The 24,099-nt window shown below is 66.7% G+C and overlaps 1 protein-coding gene across 1 annotated transcript in view; it reads right to left on the minus strand.

Moving 5' to 3' along the window:
• Positions 1–24,099, minus strand: part of LOC308052480 (ryanodine receptor 1-like) — a gene marked incomplete at both ends in the record, with an annotated part of 91,430 nt that overhangs the window by 54,919 nt on the left and 12,412 nt on the right. The window contains 22 exon segments of the mRNA XM_080364556.1: positions 1,154–1,374; positions 2,446–2,615; positions 3,532–3,652; positions 3,735–3,846; positions 5,490–5,676; positions 7,161–7,296; positions 7,546–7,640; positions 8,529–8,661; positions 8,733–8,847; positions 11,669–11,942; positions 12,901–13,047; positions 13,128–13,239; positions 14,115–14,315; positions 15,187–16,021; positions 16,701–16,927; positions 17,754–17,840; positions 17,923–18,088; positions 18,998–19,158; positions 20,062–20,188; positions 20,272–20,648; positions 22,179–22,387; positions 23,361–23,535. Coding sequence (XP_080220682.1) covers positions 1,154–1,374; positions 2,446–2,615; positions 3,532–3,652; positions 3,735–3,846; positions 5,490–5,676; positions 7,161–7,296; positions 7,546–7,640; positions 8,529–8,661; positions 8,733–8,847; positions 11,669–11,942; positions 12,901–13,047; positions 13,128–13,239; positions 14,115–14,315; positions 15,187–16,021; positions 16,701–16,927; positions 17,754–17,840; positions 17,923–18,088; positions 18,998–19,158; positions 20,062–20,188; positions 20,272–20,648; positions 22,179–22,387; positions 23,361–23,535 — 4,388 coding nt within the window.

Consider the following 24,099-nt stretch of genomic DNA (forward strand, 5'->3'; position numbering starts at 1 on the left):
ATGAGGCACTCCTCGATGACACCGAGGGGTACGTGGGGGTTCAATGGGGTACGTGGGGGTTCAGTGGGGGTTCAATGGGGGTTCAATGGGGGTTTGGGGGTTCAGGGGGGTTTTGGGGTCCCCACCGGCACAGGGCCATGAGGCACTCCTCGATGACACCGAGGGGTACATGGGGGTTCAATGGGGTACGTGGGGGTTCAATGGGGGTTCAATGGGGGTTTGGGGGTTCAGGGGGGTTTTGGGGTCCCCACCGGCACAGGGCCATGAGGCACTCCTCGATGACACCGAGGGGTACGTGGGGGTTCAATGGGGTACGTGGGGGTTCAGTGGGGTATGTGGGGGTTCAGTGGGGTACGTGGGGATCCAGGGCGGTTTTGGGGTCCCCACTGGCACAGGGCCATGAGGCACTCCTCGATGACACCGAGGGGTACATGGGGGTTCAATGGGGTACGTGGGGGTTCAGTGGGGGTTCAATGGGGGTTTGGGGGTTCAGTGGGGTTTTGGGGTCCCCACCGGCACAGGGCCATGAGGCACTCCTCGATGACACCGAGGGGTACGTGGGGGTTCAATGGGGTACGTGGGGGTTCAGTGGGGGTTCAATGGGGGTTTGGGGGTTCAGGGGGGTTTTGGGGTCCCCACCGGCACAGGGCCATGAGGCACTCCTTGATGACACTGAGGGGTACATGGGGGTTCAATGGGGTACGTGGGGGTTAAATGGGGGTTCAATGGGGGTTTGGGGGTTCAGGGGGATTTTGGGGTCCCCACCGGCACAGGGCCATGAGGCACTCCTCGATGACACCGAGGGGTACGTGGGGGTTCAATGGGGTACGTGGGGGTTCAGTGGGGTATGTGGGGGTTCAGTGGGGTACGTGGGGATCCAGGGCGGTTTTGGGGTCCCCACTGGCACAGGGCCATGAGGCACTCCTCGATGACACCGAGGGGTACGTGGGGGTTCAATGGGGTACGTGGGGGTTCAGTGGGGGTTCAATGGGGGTTTGGGGGTTCAGTGGGGTTTTGGGGTCCCCACTGGCACAGGGCCATGAGGCACTCCTCGATGACACCGAGGGGTACATGGGGGTTCAATGGGGTACGTGGGGGTTCAGTGGGGGTTCAATGGGGGTTTGGGGGTTCAGTGGGGTTTTGGGGTCCCCACCGGCACAGGGCCATGAGGCACTCCTCGATGACGTCGCGCTGGGCCTTGGTGAGCGCGCGCCCGCGGGACAGCCGGTACACGGTGTGCAGCATGGAGTCCACCATGATGGCGCGGTGCTCGGTGCCGGCGAACAGCGGCGCGCACTTGGTGACCAGCGGCAGCACCGCCTGGCACAGGTACCGGTTCAGCGCCAGCGCCATCTCCGTCGTGCTGAATGTGGCCTGTTGGGGCACAGGGCGTTTGGGGGACCCCACGGCCATCACACGGGGTGCGGCACATCGGGGGACCCCATATCCATCCTATAGAGCACATCTGGGGGACCCCACAGCCATCCCATTGGGTGCTGCACATCAGGGGACCCCATGACCATCCCATAGAGCACATCTGGGGGACCCCATGGCCATCCCATAGAGCATATCTGGGGGATCCCATGGCCATCCCATAGAGCACATCTGGGGGACTCCATCTCCATCCCATTGGGTACAGCACATCTGGGGGACCCATGGCCATCCCATTGGGTACAGCACGTCGGGAGACCCCATGGCCATCCCATAGAGCACCTCTAGGGGACCCCATGGCCATCCCATTGGGTACAGCACATCTAGGGGACCCCATGGCCATCCCATTGGGTACAGCACATCTAGGGGACCCTATGGCCATCCCATTGGGCATAGTTCATCTAGGTGACCCCATGTCAATCCCATAGAGCATATCTGGGGGACCCCACATCCATCCCATTGAGTACAGCACATATACAGAACCCCACGTCAATCCTATAGAGCAAATTTGGGGGACCCCATATCCATCCCATGGGGCAGAGGAGATAAGGAGAACCCCAGGACCCATCCAATGGGGTAGAGGAGATGAGGGGGACCCCAAACCCATCCCATGGGGCAGAGGAGATGAAGGGGACCCCAAACCCACTCCATGGGGCAGAGGAGATGAGGGGGACCCCAAACTCACCCATGGGGCAGAGAAGATGAGGGGAACCCCAAACCCATCGCATGGGGCAGAGGAGATGAGGGGAACCCCAAACCCACCCCAAGGGGCAGAGGAGATGAGGAGGAGCCCAGGACCCATCCCATGGGGCAGAGGAGATAAGGAGAACCCAGGACCCATCTCATGGGGCAGAGGAGATGAGGAGAACCCCAAACCCACCCCATGGGGCAGAGGAGATAAGGAGGAGCCCAAACCCACCCCACGGGGCAAGGGCCGGTTTGGGGGGCCCGAGGCTGGTTTGGGGGTCCCGAGGCCAGTCTGGGGGTCCCATGGGGCCGGTCAGGGGGTCTCACCGTGTCCAGCGAGGCGGCGGCGCGCATGTCGGGCAGGAATCCCACCTCCAGCACCCGCAGCAGGAACTCCTGGCTCTCCACGCCGTACACGCGGTCCAGGAACAGGACCATGGGCGCCTTGTGCTCGGGGACGAAGCTGGCGGCCATGCGCGGCTCCAGCACGCTGCCGTCTGCGGGGGGGGCGCGGTGGGGGGGCGTCCTGCACCCCCAAACCCCCCTGTGCCCCCCAGACCCCCCTGCATGCTCCTACATCCCCCTGCCCGCATCCCTGTGCATCCCATGGCTGGATGGGCACCCCCTGCATCCCCAAACCAGGGAACCCCCCCAAAATCCAGTGACTCCCCAAAACAGGGACCCTCCCATGTGGGTGGGCATCCTCCTGCATCCCCAAACCAGGGAACCCCCCAAACCCCAGGTACCCCCAGTCTGGCTGTTCCCATGTTCCCCCAAAGCCGCTGCCCCCCCCAGTGTCACTGGGCACCCCAAGAACCCCCCAGCCCAGTTCCCTCCAGTGTCACTGGGCACCCAAGAACCCCCCAGCCCAGTTCCCCCTCAGTGTCACTGGGCACCCCAAGAGCCCCCCAGCCCAGTTCCCCCCCAGTGTCACTGGGCACCCCAAGAGCCCCCCAGCCCAGTTCCCCCCAGTGTCACTGGGCACCCCAAGAACCCCCCAGCGTTACTGGGCACCCCAAGAACCCCCAGCCCAGTTCCCCCCCAGTGTCACTGGGCACCCCAAGAACCCCCAGCCCAGTTCCCCCCCAGTGTCACTGGGCACCCCAAGAGCCCCCCAGCCCAGTTCCCCCCCAGTGTTACTGGGCACCCCAAGAACCCCCAGCCCAGTTCCCCCCAGTGTCACTGGGCACCCCAAGAACCCCCCAGCCCAGTTCCCCCCAGTGTCACTGGGCACCCCAAGAGCCCCCCAGCCCAGTTCCCCCCCAGTGTTACTGGGCACCCCAAGAACCCCCAGCCCAGTTCCCCCCAGTGTCACTGGGCACCCCAAGAACTCCCAGCCCAGTTCCCCCTCAGTGTCACTGGGCACCCCAAGAGCCCCCCAGCCTGCTGCCCTGGTGCCCCCCCGGCCCCCACCTTTCCCGAGGGCAGGGATCTGCAGGGGGAGGCTGATGACCCCCACCAGGTCCTCCAGCGGCACCAGTGAGCGCAGGATGGCGCGGATCCGCAGCGCCTCCCCCTTCCCAGCCTGGATCAGCTGCGGAAGGGGACACGGGGGGGTCACCCCTGGCCATGCCCCTCCCAGGGTGTGTGTCACCCGGTGCCCCCCCGGCGCTCACATGCATCTCGGGGGCGCAGCGGCCCAGCAGGTCGATGAGGGCGGCATAGAAGGACATGATGGCGTTTCCCAGGTGCACACGGGTCTCCTCGGGGGGCTCCTCAGGCCCGAATCTGGGGGGGCAGGGGGGCAGAGGCAGTCAGGGGGCGGGAGACACTGGGGGAGCACCGGGGGGGACACGGGAAACGCAGCATCGCCCCAGCCGCCCCCAGTCTGCCCATTCACAGCTCAGCCCAGCCATTCATGGCTCCTCCCGCTCAATCACAGCTCATTCTGCCCAATCACAGTTAACCCTGCCCAGTCATGGCTCCTCCTGACCAATCACAGCTCAACCTGCCCATTCACAGCTCCTCCCACCCATTCACACCTCAACCGGCTCATACACGCCTCGACCCGCCCATTCCTGGCTCCTCCCACCCATTGACTGTTCCTCCCACCCAATCACAGCTCATCCCGCCCATTCCTGGCTCCTCCCGCCCATTCACACCTCGACCCACCCATTCCTGGCTCCTCCCACCCATTCACGGCTCCTCCCACCCATTCACACCTCGACCCGCCCATTCACACCTCGACCCGCCCATTCACACCTCGACCCGCCCATTCACGGCTCCTCCCGACCAATCACAACTCGACCCGCCCATTCACGGCTCCTCCCACTCATTCACGCCTCGACCCGCCCATTCCTGGCTCCTCCCACCCATTCACAGCTCCTCCCACCCATTCACACCTCGATCTGCCCATTCACACCTCGACCCGCCCATTCACATCTCCTCCTGACCAATCACAGCTCGTCCCGCCCATTCATGGCTCCTCCCACCCATTCACACCTCGCCTCTCCCACTCCCAGTTCCCGCCCATCCCGAGGCCCCTCTCACGGGGTCTGGATGAAGTTGGGGGCAGCGAATTGGGTTGGGGGGGTCTGGATGGGCTTGGGGGGTTCTCAATGGGGTTGGGGTGTCTGGATTGGGTTGGGGAGATCTCAGTGGGGTTGGGGGGGATCTCAATGGGGCTGGAGGGTTCTCAATGGGGTTGGGCAGATCTCGGTGGGGTTGCGAGGGTTCTCAAGGGGGTTGGTGGATCAGGATTGGGTTGGGGAGTTCTCAATGGACCCACTCCCAGGTCACGCCCACTCACGGCTCCTCCCACCCACTCCCAGCTCAACCCCGCCCACTCACGGCTTGCCCCGCCCACTCATGGCTCAGCCCCGCCCGATCACAGCCCAGCCCCGCCCACTCATGGCTCAGCACCGCCCACTCACGGCTCAGCACCGCCCACTCCCGGCTCAGCACCGCCCACTCCCGGCTCAGCACCGCCCAATCACAGCCCATCCCACCCACTCCCGCCTCAGCACCGCCCACTCCCGCCTCAGCACCGCCCACTCCCACCTCAGCCCCACCCACTCCCGCCTCAGCCCCGCCCAATCATAGCCCATCCCGCCCACTTACGGCTCAGCCCCGCCCACTCACGGCTCAGCCCCGCCCACTCATGGCCCATCCCGCCCACTCCCGGCTCAGCACCGCCCAATCACAGCCCATCCCACCCACTCCCGCCTCAGCACCGCCCACTCCCGCCTCAGCACCGCCCACTCCCACCTCAGCCCCACCCACTCCCGCCTCAGCCCCGCCCAATCATAGCCCATCCCGCCCACTCACGGCTCAGCCCCGCCCACTCACGGCTCAGCCCCGCCCACTCATGGCCCATCCCGCCCACTCACGGCCCAGCTCCGCCCACTCTCGCCTCAGCCCCGCCCACTCACGGCTCCCGCCGGCGCTCCCGCCGCCCGCTGGGGCCGTCGCGGGCCGGATCCTGCGCAATGGCGATGGCGTCCTGGATGGCGGCCAGCAGCCCCGAGCCGCCCTCGCCGCGCAGCGCGGGCCCGAAGCACTCGGGCCGCCGGATCAGCAGCCGCACCACCACGTTGGCGTTCTCCTCCACGCTCTCCCCTGCGGGGACGTGGGGACGTTGGGAGACACCAAGTGCCGGGGGGACACGGGGGGACACTGGGACACCGGGTGCCAGGGGGACATGGGGGTGACGGGGACACTGGGAGACACTGAATACCACGGGTGGCATGGGGGTGATGGGGACATCCGACAACACCAAGTGCCAGCGGGGACACAGGAATGATGGGGACATCAGGGGACACCAAGTGCTGGGGGGACATGGGGGTGATGGGGACATGGGGGGGCACTGGGACACCGGGTTCCAGGGGGACGTGGGGTTGATGGGGACATTGGGGGACACCAAGAGCCGGGGGGACATGGGGGGACACTGGGACACCGGGTGCCAGGGAGACATAGGGGTGACGGGGACATGGGGGGACACTGGGACACCGGGTGCCAGAGGACGTGGGGCCAAGTGCCAGGGGGACATGTGGGTGACAAGGACATTGGGGGACACTGGGACACTGGGTGCCAGGGGGACATGGGGGTGACAAGGACATTGGGGGACACTGGGACAGTGAGTGCCAGGAGGACATGGGGGTGATGGGGACATTGGGGGACACTGGGTGCCAGGGGGACATGGGGGTGATGGGGACATGGGCGGACACTGGGACACCGGGTGCCAGGGGGACGTGGGGGTGATGGGGACATTGGGGGACACCAAGTGCCAGGGGGACATGGGGGTGATGCGGACATTGGCAGACACCAGGATACCTGGGGACACCCCAGGACCCCTCCCGTGTCACCCCAGTGTTCCCCCCATGGTCACCAGGGTGCCAGGATGAGGACATGGGGGTGACAGGGACAGCGGGACACCTGGGGACACCCCAGGACCCCTCCTGTGTCACCGCAGTGTTCCCCCCATGGTCACCAGGGTGCCACGATGGGGACACAGGGGTGCAGGGACCCACAGGATGGGGACACAGGGACCCCAGGGGTGCAGGGACCCACACGATGGGGACACAGGGACCCCAGGGTGGGGACATAGGGACCCCAGGGGTGCAGGGACCCACAGGATGGGGACACAGGGACCCCAGGATGGGGACACAGGGACCCACAGGATGGGGACACAGGGACCCCAGGGGTGCAGGGACCCACAGGATGGGGACACAGGGACCCCAGGGTGGGGACACAGGGACCTCAGAGGTGCAGGGACCCACAGGATGGGGACACAGGGACCCCAGGATGGGGACACAGGGACCCCAGGGGTGCAGGGACCCACAGGATGGGGACACAGGGACCCCAGGGTGGGGACACAGGGACCCCAGGGTGGGGTCAGGGGACACGGTCCCTGACAGGGACAGGGACCCACGGTCCCCAGGGGACAGGGATGGCAGGGGGTGACATGAGGGTGACAGGGGGTGACATGGGGGTGCCAGAGAGTGACACTGTGGTGACAGGGGGTGATGGGGAGGGGACAGGAGTGACACGGGGGTGCCGGGGGGTGCCAGGGGTGGGGGACACAGGGACCCCCCGTCGCTCACCGTTGACGAAGACGGCGAAGCGCAGGAAGTCGAGGTAGCGCTCTCCGCCGCAGGGGTTCCAGCCGATGTCGGGGTAGCCCTTGGCCAGCAGCATGGGGCAGCTCTGCAGCCCGCAGCTCGCCAGGTACGTCACCACCTGCGGGGACACGGGGCCGCGTCACCGCCCTGGGGACGTCACCGCCCTGGGGACGTCACAGCCCTGGGGACGTCACAGCCCTGGAGATGTCACCGCCCTGGGGACATCACAGCCCTGGGGACATCACAGCCCTGGGGACGTCACAGCCCTGGGGATGTCACCGCCCTGGGGACATCACCGCCCTGGGGACGTCACCGCCCTGGGGATGTCACCGCCCTGGGGACACCGTCCCCGCGTCACCCCCCGCACCTTCTCCAGGTCCTGCTCCTTCAGCGCCAGCGCCAGCTCGTTGTTGTCGATCACGGACGCGGCCGCCACGTCCAGGGGGGTCGAGCCCCTCATGCCTTTTGGGGGACAGGGCAAAGGGTGTCAGGGTGACAGGCGGTGCGGGGGTCAGGGTGATGGGGGACACGTTGGGGGTGTCATGGTGATGGGGGACACGTTGAGGGGGTCAGGGTGACAGGGAGGGGACAGGGGTGGCAGGGGGTGACAGGGGTGGCAGGGGGTGACAGGGAGTGACACTGTGGTGCCAGGAAGGTGACAGGGGTGGCAGAGGGTGACAGTAGGGTGACAGAGGGTGATGGGGAGGTGACAGGGGGTGACACTATGGTGCCAGGGAGGTGACAGGGGTGGCAGAGGGTGATGCAGGGGTGCCGGGGGGTGACAGGGGTTGACACTGGAGTGACAGGGGGTGATGGAGAGGGGACAGGGGTGACAGGGGGTGACATTGGGCTGACAGGAGGTGACACTGGGGTGACATTGGGGTGACAGGGAGGGGAGGGGGTGACACTGGGGTGCTGGGGGGTGACACTGGGGTGACAAGGAGGGGACAGGGGTGGCAGGGGGTGACACTGTGGTGACAGGGGTGGCAGGGGGTGACACTGTGGTGACAGGGGGTGACAGGGAGGGCAGGGGGTGACACTGTGGTGACAGTGACAGGGGGTGACAGGGAGGGGACAGGGGGTGACACTGTGGTGCCAGGAGGTGATGGGGAGGGGACAGGGGTGACATGAGGGTGCCGGGGGGTGACAGGGAGGGGATAGGGGGTGACACTGGGGTGACGCTGTGGTGACAGGGGATGAAGGGGAGGGGACAGAGGTGACATGGGGATGCCAGGAGGGTGGCGGGGAGTGACACTGTGGTGCCAGGGAGGGGACAGGGATGGCAGGGGGTGACATTGAGGTGCCAGGGGGTGACATTGAGGTGACATGGGGTGACGGGGGGACCCCCACCCAGGCCGATGCTGCTGTTCTCCAGCAGGTAGCCCAGGTGGTCGAACATGGCGCGCTGGTTCTGGCGGCTGATGCGGCAGAAGTAGCAGAGGAAGCGGCAGCAGTTGGTCACCATCTTGGGGAACCGGATCTCCTGGGGGACACGGGGGGGTCAGGGGACACCGAGGGGGACACGGGGGGACAGCGGGGGGACAGGGGGCTCACCTTGGACTCGCCGCCCCCCAGCACGCTGACCATGACCTGCATGACGGTCTCGTGCATCCCCAGCGCCCGCATCAGGTTGGGGTGCTGGTAGAAAACCCTGTTGTTCATGATGTTCCTGGGGGGGACACAAATGGGACACGGGGGTCACTGGGGGGTCTGAGGGGGTTATGGGGTGCTGGGGGAGGATGTGGGATGCGCAGAGGGGACATGGGGTGCCTGGGGGCACCTGGTGGGGACGCAGGATGGTGATGGGGACAGAGGGTGCCCAGGGAGGGGGACGGGGTGCAGAGGGGACATGGGGTGACTGGTGGGGACATGGGGTGCCTGGTAGGGACACAGGGTGACTGGGGGTGCTCAGAGCGGACATGGGGTGCCTGGTGGGGACACGGGGTGACTGGGGGTGCTCAGAGGGGACATGGGGTGCCTGGTGGGGACACGGGGTGACTGGTGGGGACACGGGGTGACTGGGGGTGCTCAGAGGGGACATGGGGTGCCTGGTGGGGACATGGGGTGACTGGTGGGGACACGGGGTGACTAGAGGTGCTCAGAGGGGACATGGGGTGCCTGGTGGGGACACGGGGTGACTGGGGGTGCTCAGAGGGGACATGGGGTGCCTGGTGGGGACATGGGGTGACTGGGGGTGCTCAGAGGGGACATGAGGTGACTGGTGGGGACACGGGGTGACTGGGGGTGCTCAGAGGGGACATGGGGTGCCTGGTGGGGACATGGGGTGACTAGGGGTGCTCAGAGGGGACATGGGGTGCCTGGTGGGGACATGGGGTGACTGGGGGTGCTCAGAGGGGACATGGGGTGACTGGTGGGGACACGGGGTGACTGGGGGTGCTCAGAGGGGACATGGGGTGCCTGGTGGGGACACGAGGTGACTGGGGGTGCTCAGAGGGGACATGGAGTGACTGGTGGGGACACGGGGTGACTGGGGGTGCTCAGAGGGGACACAGGGTGCCTGGTGGGGACACGGGGTGACTGGGGGTGCACAGAGGGGACATGGGGTGGCCCGGGGGTACTGGATGGGGACACGCGGTGACCCAGGGGTGCCAGATGGGGACACGTGGTGCCCACTGGGGACTTGGGGTGACTCGGGGGTGCTGGATGGGGACACGTGGTGCCTACTGGGGACTTGGGGTGACCTGGGGGTGCTGGATAGGGACAAGTGGAGCCTGTTAGGGATACGTGGAGCCCATTGGGGACATGCAGTGCCTGTTGGGGACACGGGGTGACCCGGGATGCTGGATGGGGACACACAGTGACCCAGGGGTGCCAGATGGGGACATGCAGTGCCCACTGGGGACACAGGGTGCGCACTGGGGACTCGGGGTGACCCAGGGGTGCCAGATGGGGACATGCAGTGCCCACTGGAGACACAGGGTGCCCACTGGGGACTCGGGGTGACCTGGGGGTGCCAGATGGGGACACGTGGTACCCATTGGGGACTTGGGGTGACCAGGGGGTGCCCGCTGGGGACTCAGGGTAACTGGAGAGTGCCTGCTGGGAGCTCGGGGTGACCTGGGGGTGCCGGATGGGGACACGTGGTACCCACTGGGGACTTGGGGTGACCAGGGTGCCCACTGGGGACTCAGGTCGACCCAGGGGTGCCGGATGGGGACACGTGGTGCCCACTGGGGACTTGGGGTGACCCAGGGGTGCTGGATAGGGACACAGGGTGCTGGACGGGGACAAGTGGAGCCCGCTGGGGACACGGGGTGCCCACTGGGGACTTGGGGTGACCAGGGGTGCCTGCTGGGGACTCGGGGTGACCCGGGGGTGCTGTTTAGGGACACGTGGTACCCATTAGGGACTTGAGGTGACCGGGGGGTGCCCGCTGGGGACTCAGGGTAACTGGGGAGTGCCTGCTGGGAGCTCGGGGTGACCTGGGGGTGCCAGATGGGGACACGTGGTACCCACTGGGGACTTGGGGTGACCAGGGTGCCCACTGGGGACTCAGGTCGACCCAGGGGTGACAGATGGGGACACGTGGTGCCCATTGGGGACTTGGGGTGACCGGGGGTGCTGGATGGGGACACGTGGTACCCACTGGGGACTCGGCGTGACCAGGGTGCCCACTGGGGACTCAGGGTGACCGGGGGGTGCCCATTGGGGACTCAGGGTGACCGGGGGGTGCCCATTGGGGACTCGGGGTGACCCGGGGGTGCCGGATGGGGACACGTGGTGCCCACTGGGGACTTGGGGTGACCCAGGGGTGCTGGATAGGGACACAGGGTGCTGGACGGAGACAAGTGGAGCCCGCTGGGGACACGGGGTGCCCACTGGGGACTTGGGGTGACCAGGGGTGCCTGCTGGGGACTCGGGGTGACCCGGGGGTGCTGTTTAGGGACACGTGGTACCCATTAGGGACTTGGGGTGATTGGGGGGTGCCTGCTGGGGACTCGGGGTGACCCGGGGGTGCCGGATGGGGACATGTGGTACCCACTGGGGACTTGGGGTGACCAGGGTGCCCACTGGGGACTCGGGGTGACCCGGGGGTGCCGGATGGGGACATGTGGTACCCACTGGGGACTTGGGGTGACCAGGGTGCCCACTGGGGACTCGGGGTGACCCGGGGGTGCCGGATGGGGACACGTGGTGCCCATTGGGGACTTGGGGTGACCAGGGTGCCCACTGGGGACTCGGGGTGACCCGGGGGTGCCGGATGGGGACACGTGGTGCCCATTGGGGACTTGGGGTGACAGGGGGTGCTGGATGGGGACACGTGGTACCCACTGGGGACTCGGGGTGACCAGGGTGCCCACTGGGGACTCAGGATGACCCGAGGGTGCCCGCTGGGGACTCAGGGTGACCCGGGGGTGCCGGATGGGGACACGTGGTGCCCACTGGGGACTTGGGGTGAGCGGGGGTGCCTGTTGGGGACTCGGGGTGACTCGGGGTGCCCGCCGGGGCCGGGCGGAGGCCGCACGCACCCGATGCTCTGGATCATGAGCGTCTCCTCCTCGGGGCCCATCTGCACGATGAGCAGCGAGCGGATCTGGCCCAGGCACTGCAGCAGCGCCTGCGTGTCGGGCACGGAGCGGGCGCTGATGCTGTAGGCCTTGGGCAGCGCGCGGCACAGCTCGCCCAGCCCGTCGTACTGCCGGTGCAGCAGGCTGAACATGGCGCGCACCAGCTCGGGGCTCTGGATGAACGCCTCCTGCGCCCAGTGCACCATGGTCTGCGAGATCAGCTCCTGCAGCGAGCCTGCAAACGGGGGGACGCGTGGGACACGGGGGGACACGGGGGGACAGGGACAGGTGGGGACACATGGGACCCGTGGGGACACATGGGACCCGTGGGGACACGGACAGACAGACCCATGGGGACAGCGTGGGGACACATAGGACCCGTGGGGACACATAGGACCCATGGGGACAGATGGGACCCATGGGGACAGGGACAGGTGGGGACACATGGGACCAATGGGGACACATGGGACCCATGGGGACAGGGACAGGTGGGGACACATGGGACTCGTGGGGACAAGGATAGGTGGGGACACATGGGACCCATGGAGACAGGGACAGGTGAGGACACATGGGGACAGGTGGGGACACATGGGACCCATGGGGACACATAGGGACACGTGGGAACAGGTGGGGACAGCATGGGGATACGTGGGGACAGGGACAGGTGGGGACACATGGGACCCATGGGGACACATGGGGGTGCATGGGACATGTGGGGACAGAGACAGGTGGGGACACATGGGGACAGGGACAGGTGGGGACAGATGGGACCCGTGGGGACACATGGGGACAGGGACAGGTGGGGATGCATGGGACACGTGGGGACACGTGGGACCCATGGGGACAGAGACAGCTGCGGACACATGGGACCCATGGGGACAGGGACAGGTGGGGACACATGGGACCCGTGGGGACACACGGGGACAGGGATAGGTGGGGACACATGGGACTCGTGGGGACAGGGACAGGTGGGGACAAAGGGGACCCAGCCTGAGGCCACCACCGCCTTGGGGACACCTCAGTTGCCACCTTGGGGACATCCTGACCATGCCCGGGGGACACTTCGTTCAGCCCCTTGGGGACACCCCCCGTTCCCCTTCCCTGGGTGTAAGTGGCTCATTTTGGGGGTGCCCACACAAGCCCAACACCCTGGGGACCTCCCACCTGCCCCGTCCCCCCCCGTCCCCACTCACTGGGTGCAGGTGGCTCCTCGGGGGGGGTTTCCTCGGGTGCCGGGGGGGGCCCGCGCAGCCCCAGCACCTTCTGCACCAGCCCCAGCAGCCGCTGCCGCAGCGACGCCTCTTCCTCCTCCTCCTCCTCCTCGGTCGCCAGCTCGATGCCTGGGGAGGGGACACACACATGAGGGGGGGGTCAGGGGGTCCCTGTGTCCCCGAGGGGGGGTCCCGGGGGTGTCACTCACCGCAATGGGCCAGCAGGTCGTTGTGGAAGTCGAGCAGCTCGTCACGAATGTCCTCGGGGACGGGACAGTCCTCCTCGTCCGCACCCCCCTTGTACTGCAGCAGCATGTTGATCTGGGGACACGGGGGACATGGGGGGACACCGGGGGACATGGGGGGACAGCAGGGTCAGCGGGACACGGCCCACGGCCAGCGCCCTGCTGCTGCCCCCCCGCACAGGCCCCCATGTCCCCACGCAGGTCCCCATGTCCCCACACACATCCCCATGTCCCCATCCATGTCCCCACACAGGTCCCTGTGCACGTCCCCAGGGGTGTCCCTATGTCCCCACACATCCCCATGTGTGTCCCCATTACCCGCACACATCCCCCAGGATGTCCCCAGGGTGTCCCCAGGATGTCCCAGGGTGTCCTCAGGGGTGTCCCTATGTCCCCACACATCCCATGTGTGTCCCCATTACCCGCACACATCCCCTGGGATGTCCCTGGGATGTCCCCGGGGATGTCCCCAGGATGTCCCCGGGATGTCCCAAGGGTGTCCCCAGGGGTGTTCCCATGTCCCCACTCATCCCCATGTGTGTCCCCATTTCCCACATACATCCCCCAGGATGTCCCCAGGGGTGTCCCCAGGGCTGTCCCTATGTCCCCACACATCCCCATGTGTGTCCCCATTTCCCACACACATCCCCCAGGATGTCCCCATGGTGTCCTGAGGGTGTCCCCAGGGGTGTCCCCACACATCCCCATGTGTGTCCCCATTTCCCACATACATCCCCCAGGATGTCCCCAGGGGTGTCCCCAGGGGTGTTCCCGGGATGTCCCCAGGGGTGTCCCCAGGATGTCCCCAGGATGTCCCAAGGGTGTCCTGAGGGTGACCCCAGGGGTGTCCCTAGGATGTCCCATGGCGTCCCCAGGGCTGTCCCCAGGGTGTCCCCACAGGTCCCCCCAGGGATGTCCCCAGGATGTCCCCATGGCGTCCCGCGGCGTCACCTGCTCCTGGGGGGGCGAGCGGAACTCGCGGGTGCGCCGGGCGGTCTCGGCGGCCGACATGGTCATGGCGCGCATGAGCTGGCCGTAGCGGCGCCGCTGGTCGCGCTGCAGCCGCTCCACGTGCCGCTCCGAGAAGGCCACGATGGCTTCCACGCGGTGCTGCAGCTCCCGCTCGCAGAAGTACTGCAGCAGGTTGCACATCTGCGGGGACACGGGGGACATGGGGACACGGGGGGACAATGGCAGCTGGGCGGCTTGAGGGCGATCGAGGCGTCCCTGGGCGTGGCGCTGGGGATGGGGATGGTGGGTGCAGGGGAGGATGGGGCACCCAGGGAGGGGACGTGGGGACAGGAATCATGGGCAGGGACAGGGTCCCCAGGGAGGGGACATGGGGACAAGGGGACAGGTACTGAGGGGAGGGGACATGGGGACAAGGTGCCCAAGGAGGGGACACGGGGACAAGGGGACAGGTAATGAGGGGAGGGAACATGGGGACAAGGTGCCTGGGGAGGGGACACGGGGACAGGTACTGAAGGGACAGGACATGGGGACACGTACTGAAGAAAGGGGACACGGGGACAAGGTACCAAGGGAGGGGACATGGGGACAATGTGCCCAGGGAGGGGACATGGGGACAGGCAGCCCAGGGATAGAACAGGGTCCCCAGGGAGGGGACATGGAGACAATGTCCCCAGGGAGGGGACATGGGGACAGGCAGCCCAGGGAGGGGACACAGCGACTGTCACCCTGGGGACAGGGACCCCGGGGAGGTGACACAGACCCCACTGGGCTGTCACCTCGGGGACAGGGACCCCGGGGAGGTGACACAGACCCCGCTGGGCTGTCACCTCAGGGACAGGGACCCCGGGGAGGTGACACAGACCCCACTGGGCTGTCACCTCAGGGACAGGGACCCCGGGGAGGTGACACAGACCCCGCTGGGCTGTCACCTCAGGGACAGGGACCCCGGGGAGGTGACACAGACCCCGCTGGGCTGTCACCTCGGGGACAGGGACCCCGGGGAGGTGACACAGACCCCGCTGGGCCGTCACCCTGGGGACAGCCCCCTCACCTCCAGCTTGACGGACTCGGGCAGCTTCATCTGCAGCAGCCCCTCCTCCGGCTCATCCTCCTCCTCCTCCTTCCTCTCCCTCTCCTCCTCCTCCATCTCCCCAGCCTCGATGGCCTTCCTCCTCGCCTCCTCCTCCTCCTGCTCCTGCTCCTCCTCGCCGTGCGCCGGGGGCTCCCTGTGCGCGTCCCCAAACAGCCTGGGCTCGATCATCCTGAGGACGCGCCGCACGTCGGCGTCGCCCAGCGCGCCCACGGCCAGCAGCGCCGACACCAGCTTGAGCACCGGCACCAGCTGGAACTCCACGCTGCCCCCCACGGGGTCCCGCGCGTGGGGGCCCCCCCCGGCCACCGCCTCCGCCAGCATCCTGATGGCCCTGGTCCCCAGCATCCCCAAGGGGATGCCGGGGCTGAGCGGCGCGCGCCCGGCGCCGGCCGCCAGGATGAAACAGGGCTCGGCGAAATGGGGCTGGGGTCTCAAGCAAGCGCTCGGCCCCACGCCGGGGGGTCCCGGCGCGCGGCCGCCGCCGGGGAACAGCGTGATGGCCTTGGTGGCGTCGGTCATGGGGATGATGAACTCGGCGCTCATGGAGGCGCGGGCGCGCTGCGCCGCGTCCAGGTGCATGGCCAGCAGCAGGTCGTAGTAGCCGGCGCGCAGCGGCCCCGGCAGCTCGGCGCTCTCGATGGCGAAGAGCAGCTGCGCCTGGTCCACGTGGCTGCAGAGCGCGTGCGCCACGCGGTTGTTGCCCAGCGCGCACACGGCGCAGTACAGCTTGAGCGTGTGCCACTGGAAACGGAGCAGGTCCTGCCGCTCCGACAGCTCCAGGATGTCCAGGCACCTGCGGGGGGGACACAAGGGGACAATGGAGAGGGGACACAAAGGAACAGAGGTGGCCTCGGAATGGGAAAGTTGGGGATGTGGGGTGAACGTCTCCCAGGGATGGGGCCCTTGGGGACACGGGACCAGGAGGTGATGGGGAGGGGACCCTTGGGGACACAATACCAGGGTCGGCTGGAGATAGGACCCTTGGGGACACAGGACCAGGAGTTGATGGGGAGGGGACCCTTGGGGACACAGGACCAGGAGCTGATGGGGAGGGGACCCTTAGGGACACAGGACCAGGAGCTGATGAGGAGGGGACCCTTGGGGACACAGGATGAAGTTCTCCCAGTGGTGGGACCCTTGGGGACAAAGGACCAGGGTCTGCTGGAGATGGGACCCTTGGGGACACGGTATGAACATCCCCCAGGGGTGGGACCCTTGGGGACAGAGGATGAACATCTCCCAGGAATGGGACCCTTGGGGACACGGGATGAACATCTCCCAGGGATGGGACCCTTGGGGACACGGGACCAGGAGATAATGGGGAGGGGACCCTTGGGGACACAGGATGAACATCTCCCATAGATGGGACCCTTGGGGACTCGGTCCTGGGGGCTGATGGTGATGTGACCGCTGGGGACACCACACCCCAGTGTCCCCGAGGGCCGTGCCCCGCGTGGTCCCCGGGGCCCCACCTGTTCTCCTCGGGGATGTGCAGGGCCATCATGACCAGGGGCTGCGTGCACTCGACGCCCCAGCCCTGGCGCTCGCCCAGCCGCGTGGTCTCCACGGCCAGGAACTCGTTGGGCATGCGGCTCCAGGTGACGGGCGTCAGCGCCTGGATGGCCAAGCGCGGCGGGCACTGCGGCTCCGGGTTCTTCCGCTCGCTGCTGAACATGGCGGCCGAGATGGGCATGATGTTCTGGGGGGACACGGGGGTGAGACGGGGGACACAGGCGCCGGGACACCCGCTGCACCCTACAGACCCCCAGGTTCCCCTTGGTCAACCCTATTGACCCAGAGATGCCACCACCCCAGGAGCTTGAGCCCTCCTTGGTCAACCCTGTAGACCCCAAGACCCCCCCCAGACCCCCAACCACTCCCAGGGCTCCAGGTTCTCCTTAGTCAATCCTGTAGACCCCAAGACTCCCCCCGAGACCCTCAACCACCCCCAGGGCTCCAGGCTCTCCTTGGTCCATCTCATAGACCACAAGACCCCCCCTAGACCCCCAACCACCCCCAGGTCCTCCTTGGTCAACCCTACTGACCCAAAGAGCCACCACCACCCCCAGGAGCCTGAGCTCTCCTTAGTCAACCCTGTAGACCCCAAGACCCCCCCTCAGACCCCCAACCACCCCTAGGGCTCCAGCTTCTCCTTGGTCCATCCTGTTGACCCCAAGACCTCCCCACAATCACCCCCAGAGCTCCAGGTTCTCCTTGGTCAACCCTATAGACCCCAAGACCTCTCCCCAGATCCCCAACCACCCCCAGGGCTCCAGCTTCTCCTTGGTCCATCTCACAGACCCCAAGACCCCCCCCAAGACCTTCACCACCTCCCCAGTGGCCCCAGTTCCCCTTGGCCCATCCAACAGACCCAACGACTTCTACCACCCCCAGAGCTCCAGCATCCCCTTGTCCCACCCCACTGTCTCCCCATAGACCCCCTTTGTCTCCCCATGACCCCACATTCTCCCCACAGACCCTCCCACCACCCAGGTGGACCCAGGCGTCCGGGCGGTCCCGCTCACCTTGAGCTTGCCCAACTCAAACTGGATGACGTTCTGGCTGGTGGGGAGGGCGAAGACGGCTGGGAAGAGCTTGGTGTTGGGTTCCACCTTCGGGGACAAAGCCGGTGAGACCCCCACGATGGGGACAGGACCCCCCCCAGCGCCCCTCGACACAGGGGGGGTCACCCACCTGGAAGAAGGTGTTGATCTCCTTGCCGTTGGCGGTGAAGGTCATGAGCCCGGTGGCCAGGTCGACCAGGCAGCCGATGACCAGGTCGCTGTGGCTCACGCGCGCCTGCTGCCCCGTGCTGGCGAACTCGCCCCCCCACACCATGTAGCAGTTGCTCCGCTTGATGCTGGGGGGGGGAAATGGGGGGGGTGAGGGGGTGACCTTCCCCATCACCCCCCAGGGACCCCCAAGTCCTGTGCCACTCACTGTCACCCTCCCGGGGACCCCCAGGTCCTGTCATCCCCCCCGTTCCATGTCCTGTCCCCATTCCCCATCCCTCCTGGTGATCCCAGTTTGAGGATCCCAGTTGGGGGTCTTGGTTGGGGGTCCCAGTTTTGGGGTCCCAGTTTGGGGGTCCCAGTCTGGGGTCCCTGTGCCTCCTGGGGGTCCCAGTTGAGGTCCCAGGTTGGGGTCCTGGTTTGAGAATCCCAGTTGGGGGTCCCGGTTGGGGTCCTGGTTTGAGGGTCCCGGTTTGAGGGTCCCAGTTCGGGGGTCCCGGTTTGAGGGTCCCGGTTTGGGGTCCCAGTTTGAGGGTCCCAGTTTGGGGTCCCAGTTCGGGGGTCCCAGTTCGGGGGTCCCAGTTCGGGGGTCCCAGTTCGGGGTCCCAGTTTGAGGGTCTCAGTTGGGGTCCTGGTTTGAGGATCCCAGTTTGAGGGTCCCAGTTTGGGGGTCCCAGTTCGGGGGTCCCAGTTCGGGGGTCCAGGTTTGGGGGTCCAGGTTTGGGGTCCCAGTTTGGGGGTCTCAGTTGGGGTCCTGGTTTGAGGATCCCAGTTTGAGGGTCCCAGTTCGGGGGTCCCGGTTTGGGGTCCCAGTTTGAGGGTCCCAGTTTGAGGGTCCCAGCTTGGGGGTCCCAGCTTGGGGGTCCCAGCTTGGGGTCCTGGTTTGAGGATCCCAGTTTGAAGGTCCCAGTTGGGGGTCCCAGTTGGGGGTCCCAGTTGGGGGTCCCAGTTGGGGGATCCCAGTTTGGGGGTCCCAGTTCGGGGGTCCCAGTTCGAGGCCCCAGTCTGGGGTCCCGGGGGGTCCCGCCGGCCGGCACCTGTCGTGGACGTTGCCCCTGTCGTCGCCCATGGTGACGGTGACGGTGCGCACGCGGGCCAGCTCGAAGGCCGGGTCGTGCTGGTGGAAGTCGGGGGTCACCCAGCCCACCCAGACGCTCGAGGGCTCCTGCCCCGCGAAGATCCGCACCGAGTAGTAGTACTGGGGGGGCACAGGCGTCAGGGGGCGGGGGACGGGGATGGGGGATGCAGGGATGGGGGACAGGATGGGGACAGGGATACAGGGATGGGGACAAGGATATGGGGATGGGGACAGGGATGGGGGACAGGAATAAGGGACAGGGATACAAGGATACAGGGATAGAGACAGGGATGGGGACAGGGATGCAGGGATGGGGACAGGGATGCAGGGATGGGGACACAGGGATGGGGACACAGGGACGGGGACACAGGGACGGGGATACAGGGACGGGGATACAGGGACGGGGATACAGGGACGGGGATACAGGGACGGGGACAAGGATACAGGGAGGGGGACAGGATAGGGACAGGGATAAGGGACAGGATGGGGACAGGGATACAAGGATACAGGGATAGAGACAGAGATGGGGACAGGGATACAGGGATGGGGACAAGGATGCAGGTATGGGGATGCAGGGATGGGGACAGGGATACAGGGACACAGGGATACAGGGACACAGATAAGGGACGGGGATACAGGGATATGGGAACAGAGACAGGGATACAGGAACAGGGACAAGGATGGGGACAGGGATACAGGGATGAAGGACAGGGATGGGGGATGGAATGGGGACAGGGGTACAGGGACAGGAGACAAGCATGGGGACAGGGATGGGGACAAGGATAGTGACAGGGATAGGGAACAAGATGGGGGACAGGATGGGGACAGGGACACAGGGATGGGGACAGGGACACAGGGACGGGGACACAGGGATGGGGACAGGGACACAGGGATGGGGGACCGGCCTGGGGACAGAGGTGTGGGCACGGAGACCCCAGGGCCCACAGAGGGGGTCAGGGACAGCGGGACGGGGTGGAGGGTTTCGGGGAGGGGGGGTTTTGGGGGGGGGCACCCCCAGCATACCGTGGTGGTGTTCATGATGACCTCGGGGTCGTCGCGCTCGTCGGGGACAACGTCCTCCTCGAGGCGGGGGACGCTGGGCACGGCGGGGGGGGGCGCGAACGCCGTCTTCCTGGCCTTGAACAGGAACCTGGGGGGGGACACGGGGCGGGAAGGGGGGGTCAGAACCCCCACATTGGATGCCACCCCCCCCATGCACCCCAATGCACTCACCCCCGGCGGGTCTTCCCCTTCTCGGTGGCCGCGTCCTTCTCGTTCTCGGGGGGGGGCTGCTCGCGGGGGGGCGCGGCGGCGGGGCCCCCTCCGGGCGCTTTGTCGCCGTCGCCATCACCCTCGGGGTGCCGGGGACCGGCCGAGCGCCGCAGCTGCTCGAACTCCGACTGCGGGTCGGCTGCGGCGTCCTCGGGGGGCTCCGGGGGGACCTGCGGCAGGGGGGTGGCCCCGGGGGTGCAGCGGAAGCGCGGGTGGAACTGCACCGGGAGGCTCAGGCGCAGGAACAGCAGCTCGGGGGGGGCGGCCGGGGAGCCCGAGGGCCGGTGGCTCAGGCGCAGGCAGGGGGGCGCGTCCACCGTCCCGTCCATGCGCGTCACCTGCGGGACACCCAAAAAGGGGCGTGGGACACCCCGAAAATGGAAGTGAGACACCCCAAAAAGGGAGGTGGGACACTCCAAAAACGGGAGGTGGGACACCCCAAAAATGGAAGTGGGACACCCCAAAAATGGAAGTGGGACACCCCATAAAAGGGACGTGGGACACCCCAAAAATGGAAGTGGGACACCCCGTAAAAATGAGGCAAGATACCCCAAAAATGGAGGTGGGACACCCCAAAAATGGAAGTGGGACACCCTAAAAAGGGAAGTGGGACACCCCAGAAAAGGGGAGGTGGGACACCCCATAAAAGGTGAAGTGGGACATCCCAGAAAGAGAGGTGGGACACCTCAAAAAAGGGAGGTGGGACACCCCATAAAAGGGAGGTGGGACACCCCAAAAAAGAGAGGTGGGACACTCCATAAAAGGGAGGTGGGACACCCCAAAAAAAGGGAGGTGGGACACCCCAAAAAAATGAGGCGACACACCCCAAAAAAGGAGGTGGGACACCCCAAAAATGGAAGTGGGACACCCCAAAAAGGGAGGTGGGACACCCCAAAAAGGGAGGTGGGACACGCCATAAAAAGGGAGGTGGGACACCCCAAAAAAGAGAGGTGGGACACCCCATAAAAAGGGAGGTGGGACACCCCAAAAAAATGAGGTGACACACCCCAAAAATGGAAGTGGGAAACCCCAAAAAAGGGAAGTGGGACACCCCAAAAAGGGAGGTGGGACACCCCAAAAAGGGAGGTGGGACATCCCATAAAAGGGAGGTGGGACACAAGGGAACCCCACGGCCAGGGGTCACAGCAAAGCAGGGACCCCCTGGGGATTAGGGAGCCATGGGGACCCCCCAGCACTGAGCATCCCCCACCCCTGGGGAACCCTGGGGACCCCTGGGGACCATCCAGCACTGAACATCCTGCATCCCTGGGGATCCCCAGCACTGAGCATCCCGCATCCCCAGGGACCCTTGGGGACCCCCAGCACTGAGCATCCCCCATCCCCAGGGACCCTTGGGGATCCCCCAGCACTGAGCATCCCCCATCCCTAGGGACCCCCAACACTGAGCATCCCCCATCCTTGGGGACCCTTGGGGACCCCCAGCACTGAGCACCTCGCATCCCTGGGGATCCCCAGCACTGAGCATCCCCCATCTCTGGGGATCCCCAGCACTGAGCATCCCGCATCCCCAGGGACCCTTGGGGACCCCCAGCACTGAGCATCCCCCATCCTTGGGGATCCTTGGGGACCCCCAGCACTGAGCACCCCGCATCCCTGGGGACCCCCAGCACTGAGCATCCCCCATCCCTGGGGACCCCTGGGGACCCCCAGCACTGAGCATCCCGCATCCCCAGGGACCCTTGGGGACCCCCAGCACTGAGCATCCCCTATCCCTCGGTACCCCCCAGCACTGAGCATCCCGCATCCCTGGGGACCCCTGGGGACCCCCAGCACTGAGCATCCCGCATCCCTGGGGACCCCCAGCACTGAGCATCCCCCACCCTGGGCACACCGGGGTCCCCCCTGACCTCGAGCTGGGGGTGGTCGGGGGGCACGGTCTCGAACTGGGGGAGGCTCTTGGTGAACCAGAGGGCGATGGGGCGCTTCATGTTGACGGCGAAGGGCTCGAAGCCCTCCTGCAGCCCGCAGATGCTGAAGAAGCGCAGCGTGCCCACGTCCTGGCCCAGGTTCAGCCGCCCCTCCTGCTCCTGCCCCACGCTGCACACGGGCACGAAGCCTGGGGGGCACCGGGGGGCACCGGGTCACGGGGGGACACCCAGGTGATGGGGGGGGACATGGGGACACCTGGGGTCACGGACGGGATATGGGGACACCCAGGTGACGGAGGGGGACATGGGGACACCTGGGGTCACGGACGGGATATGGGGACACCCAGGTGACGGAGGGGGACATGGGGACACCTGGGGTCACGAACGGGATATGGGGACACCCAGGGGTCATGGATGAGACATGAGGACCCTCAGGTGACAGGGTGGGGATGTGGGGACATAGGGACACCCAGGGGGTCACAGATGGGACATGGGGCCACCCAGGGGCCATGGATGGGACACGGGGACCCTCAGGTGACAGGAGGGGACATGGGGACACCCAGGGGTCATGGATGGGACACGGGGACACCCAGGTGACAGGGTGGGGACGTGGGGACACAGGGACACCCAGGGGGTCACAGACAGGACATGGGGACCCTCAGGTGACAGGGTGAGGATGTGGGGACACAGGGACCCCCAGGGTGGGGTCAGGGGGACACAGGGACCCCCAGGGTGGGGACACAGGGACCCCCAGGGTGACAGGGTGGGGACAGGGTGGGGTCAGGGTGGGGTCAGGGTGGGGTCAGGGTGGGGACAGGGTGGGGACAGGGGGACAGAGGGACCCCCAGGGTGACAGGGTGGGGTCAGGGGGACACAGGGATCCCCAGGGTGGGGATGTGGGGACACAGGGACCCCCAGGGTGACAGAGTGGGGTCAGGGGGACACAGGGACCCCCAGGGTGACAGGGTAGGGTCAGGGGGACACAGGGATCCCCAGGGTGGGGATGTGGGGACACAGGGACCCCCAGGGTGACAGGGCGGGGTCGGGGGGACACAGTGGGACACAGGATGGGGATGTGGGGACACAGGGACCCCCAGGGAGTCACAGATGGGATCAGGGGGACACAGGGGGGACACGGGGGGACACGGGGGCCCCGCGCACCGTCGCGCACGTCGAAGTCGCGGAAGGCCACCTCGGAGCCCGCGTCGCTGATGAGCATCTCCCCGTTGAGCGTGAAGCTCATGTGGCACTCGCCCAGGTCGATGAGGCAGCCCACGACGTCCCCCGCCTGCCACGGCCGCCCGAACGGCTCGCTGCCCACGTGCCAGCGCTGCGCCTGCGGGGACAGGGGGGACCGCTGGGACACGGGGACGGGGGGACAGCTGGGACGTGGGGGACATGGGGGACAGCTGGGACGTGGGGGACATGGGGGACATGGGGGACAGCTGGGACGTGGGGGACATGGGGGACAGCTGGGACGTGGGGGACATGGGGGACATGGGGGACAGCTGGGACGTGGGGGACATGGGGGACAGCTGGGACGTGGGGGACATGGGGGACATGGGGGACAGCTGGGACGTGGGGGACATGGGGGACAGCTGGGACATGGGGGACATGGGGGACAGCTGGGATGTGGGGGACATGGGGGACAGCTGGGATGTGGGGGACAGTGGGGACGTGGGGGACAGCTGGGACGTGGGGGACATGGGGGACAGCTGGGATGTGGGGGACAGTGGGGACATGGGGGACCGCAGGGACGTGGAGGACATGGGGACAGCTGGGGATGTGGGGGACAGCGGGGACGTGGGGGACCGCAGGGACGTGGGGGACATGGGGACAGCTGGGGATGTGGGGGACATGGGGGACAGCTGGGATGTGGGGGACACGGGGACATGGTGAC

This window comes from Nesoenas mayeri (genome assembly GCF_963082525.1).
Source record: "Nesoenas mayeri genome assembly, contig: SCAFFOLD_123, whole genome shotgun sequence".
Lineage (NCBI taxonomy): Eukaryota > Metazoa > Chordata > Aves > Columbiformes > Columbidae > Nesoenas > Nesoenas mayeri.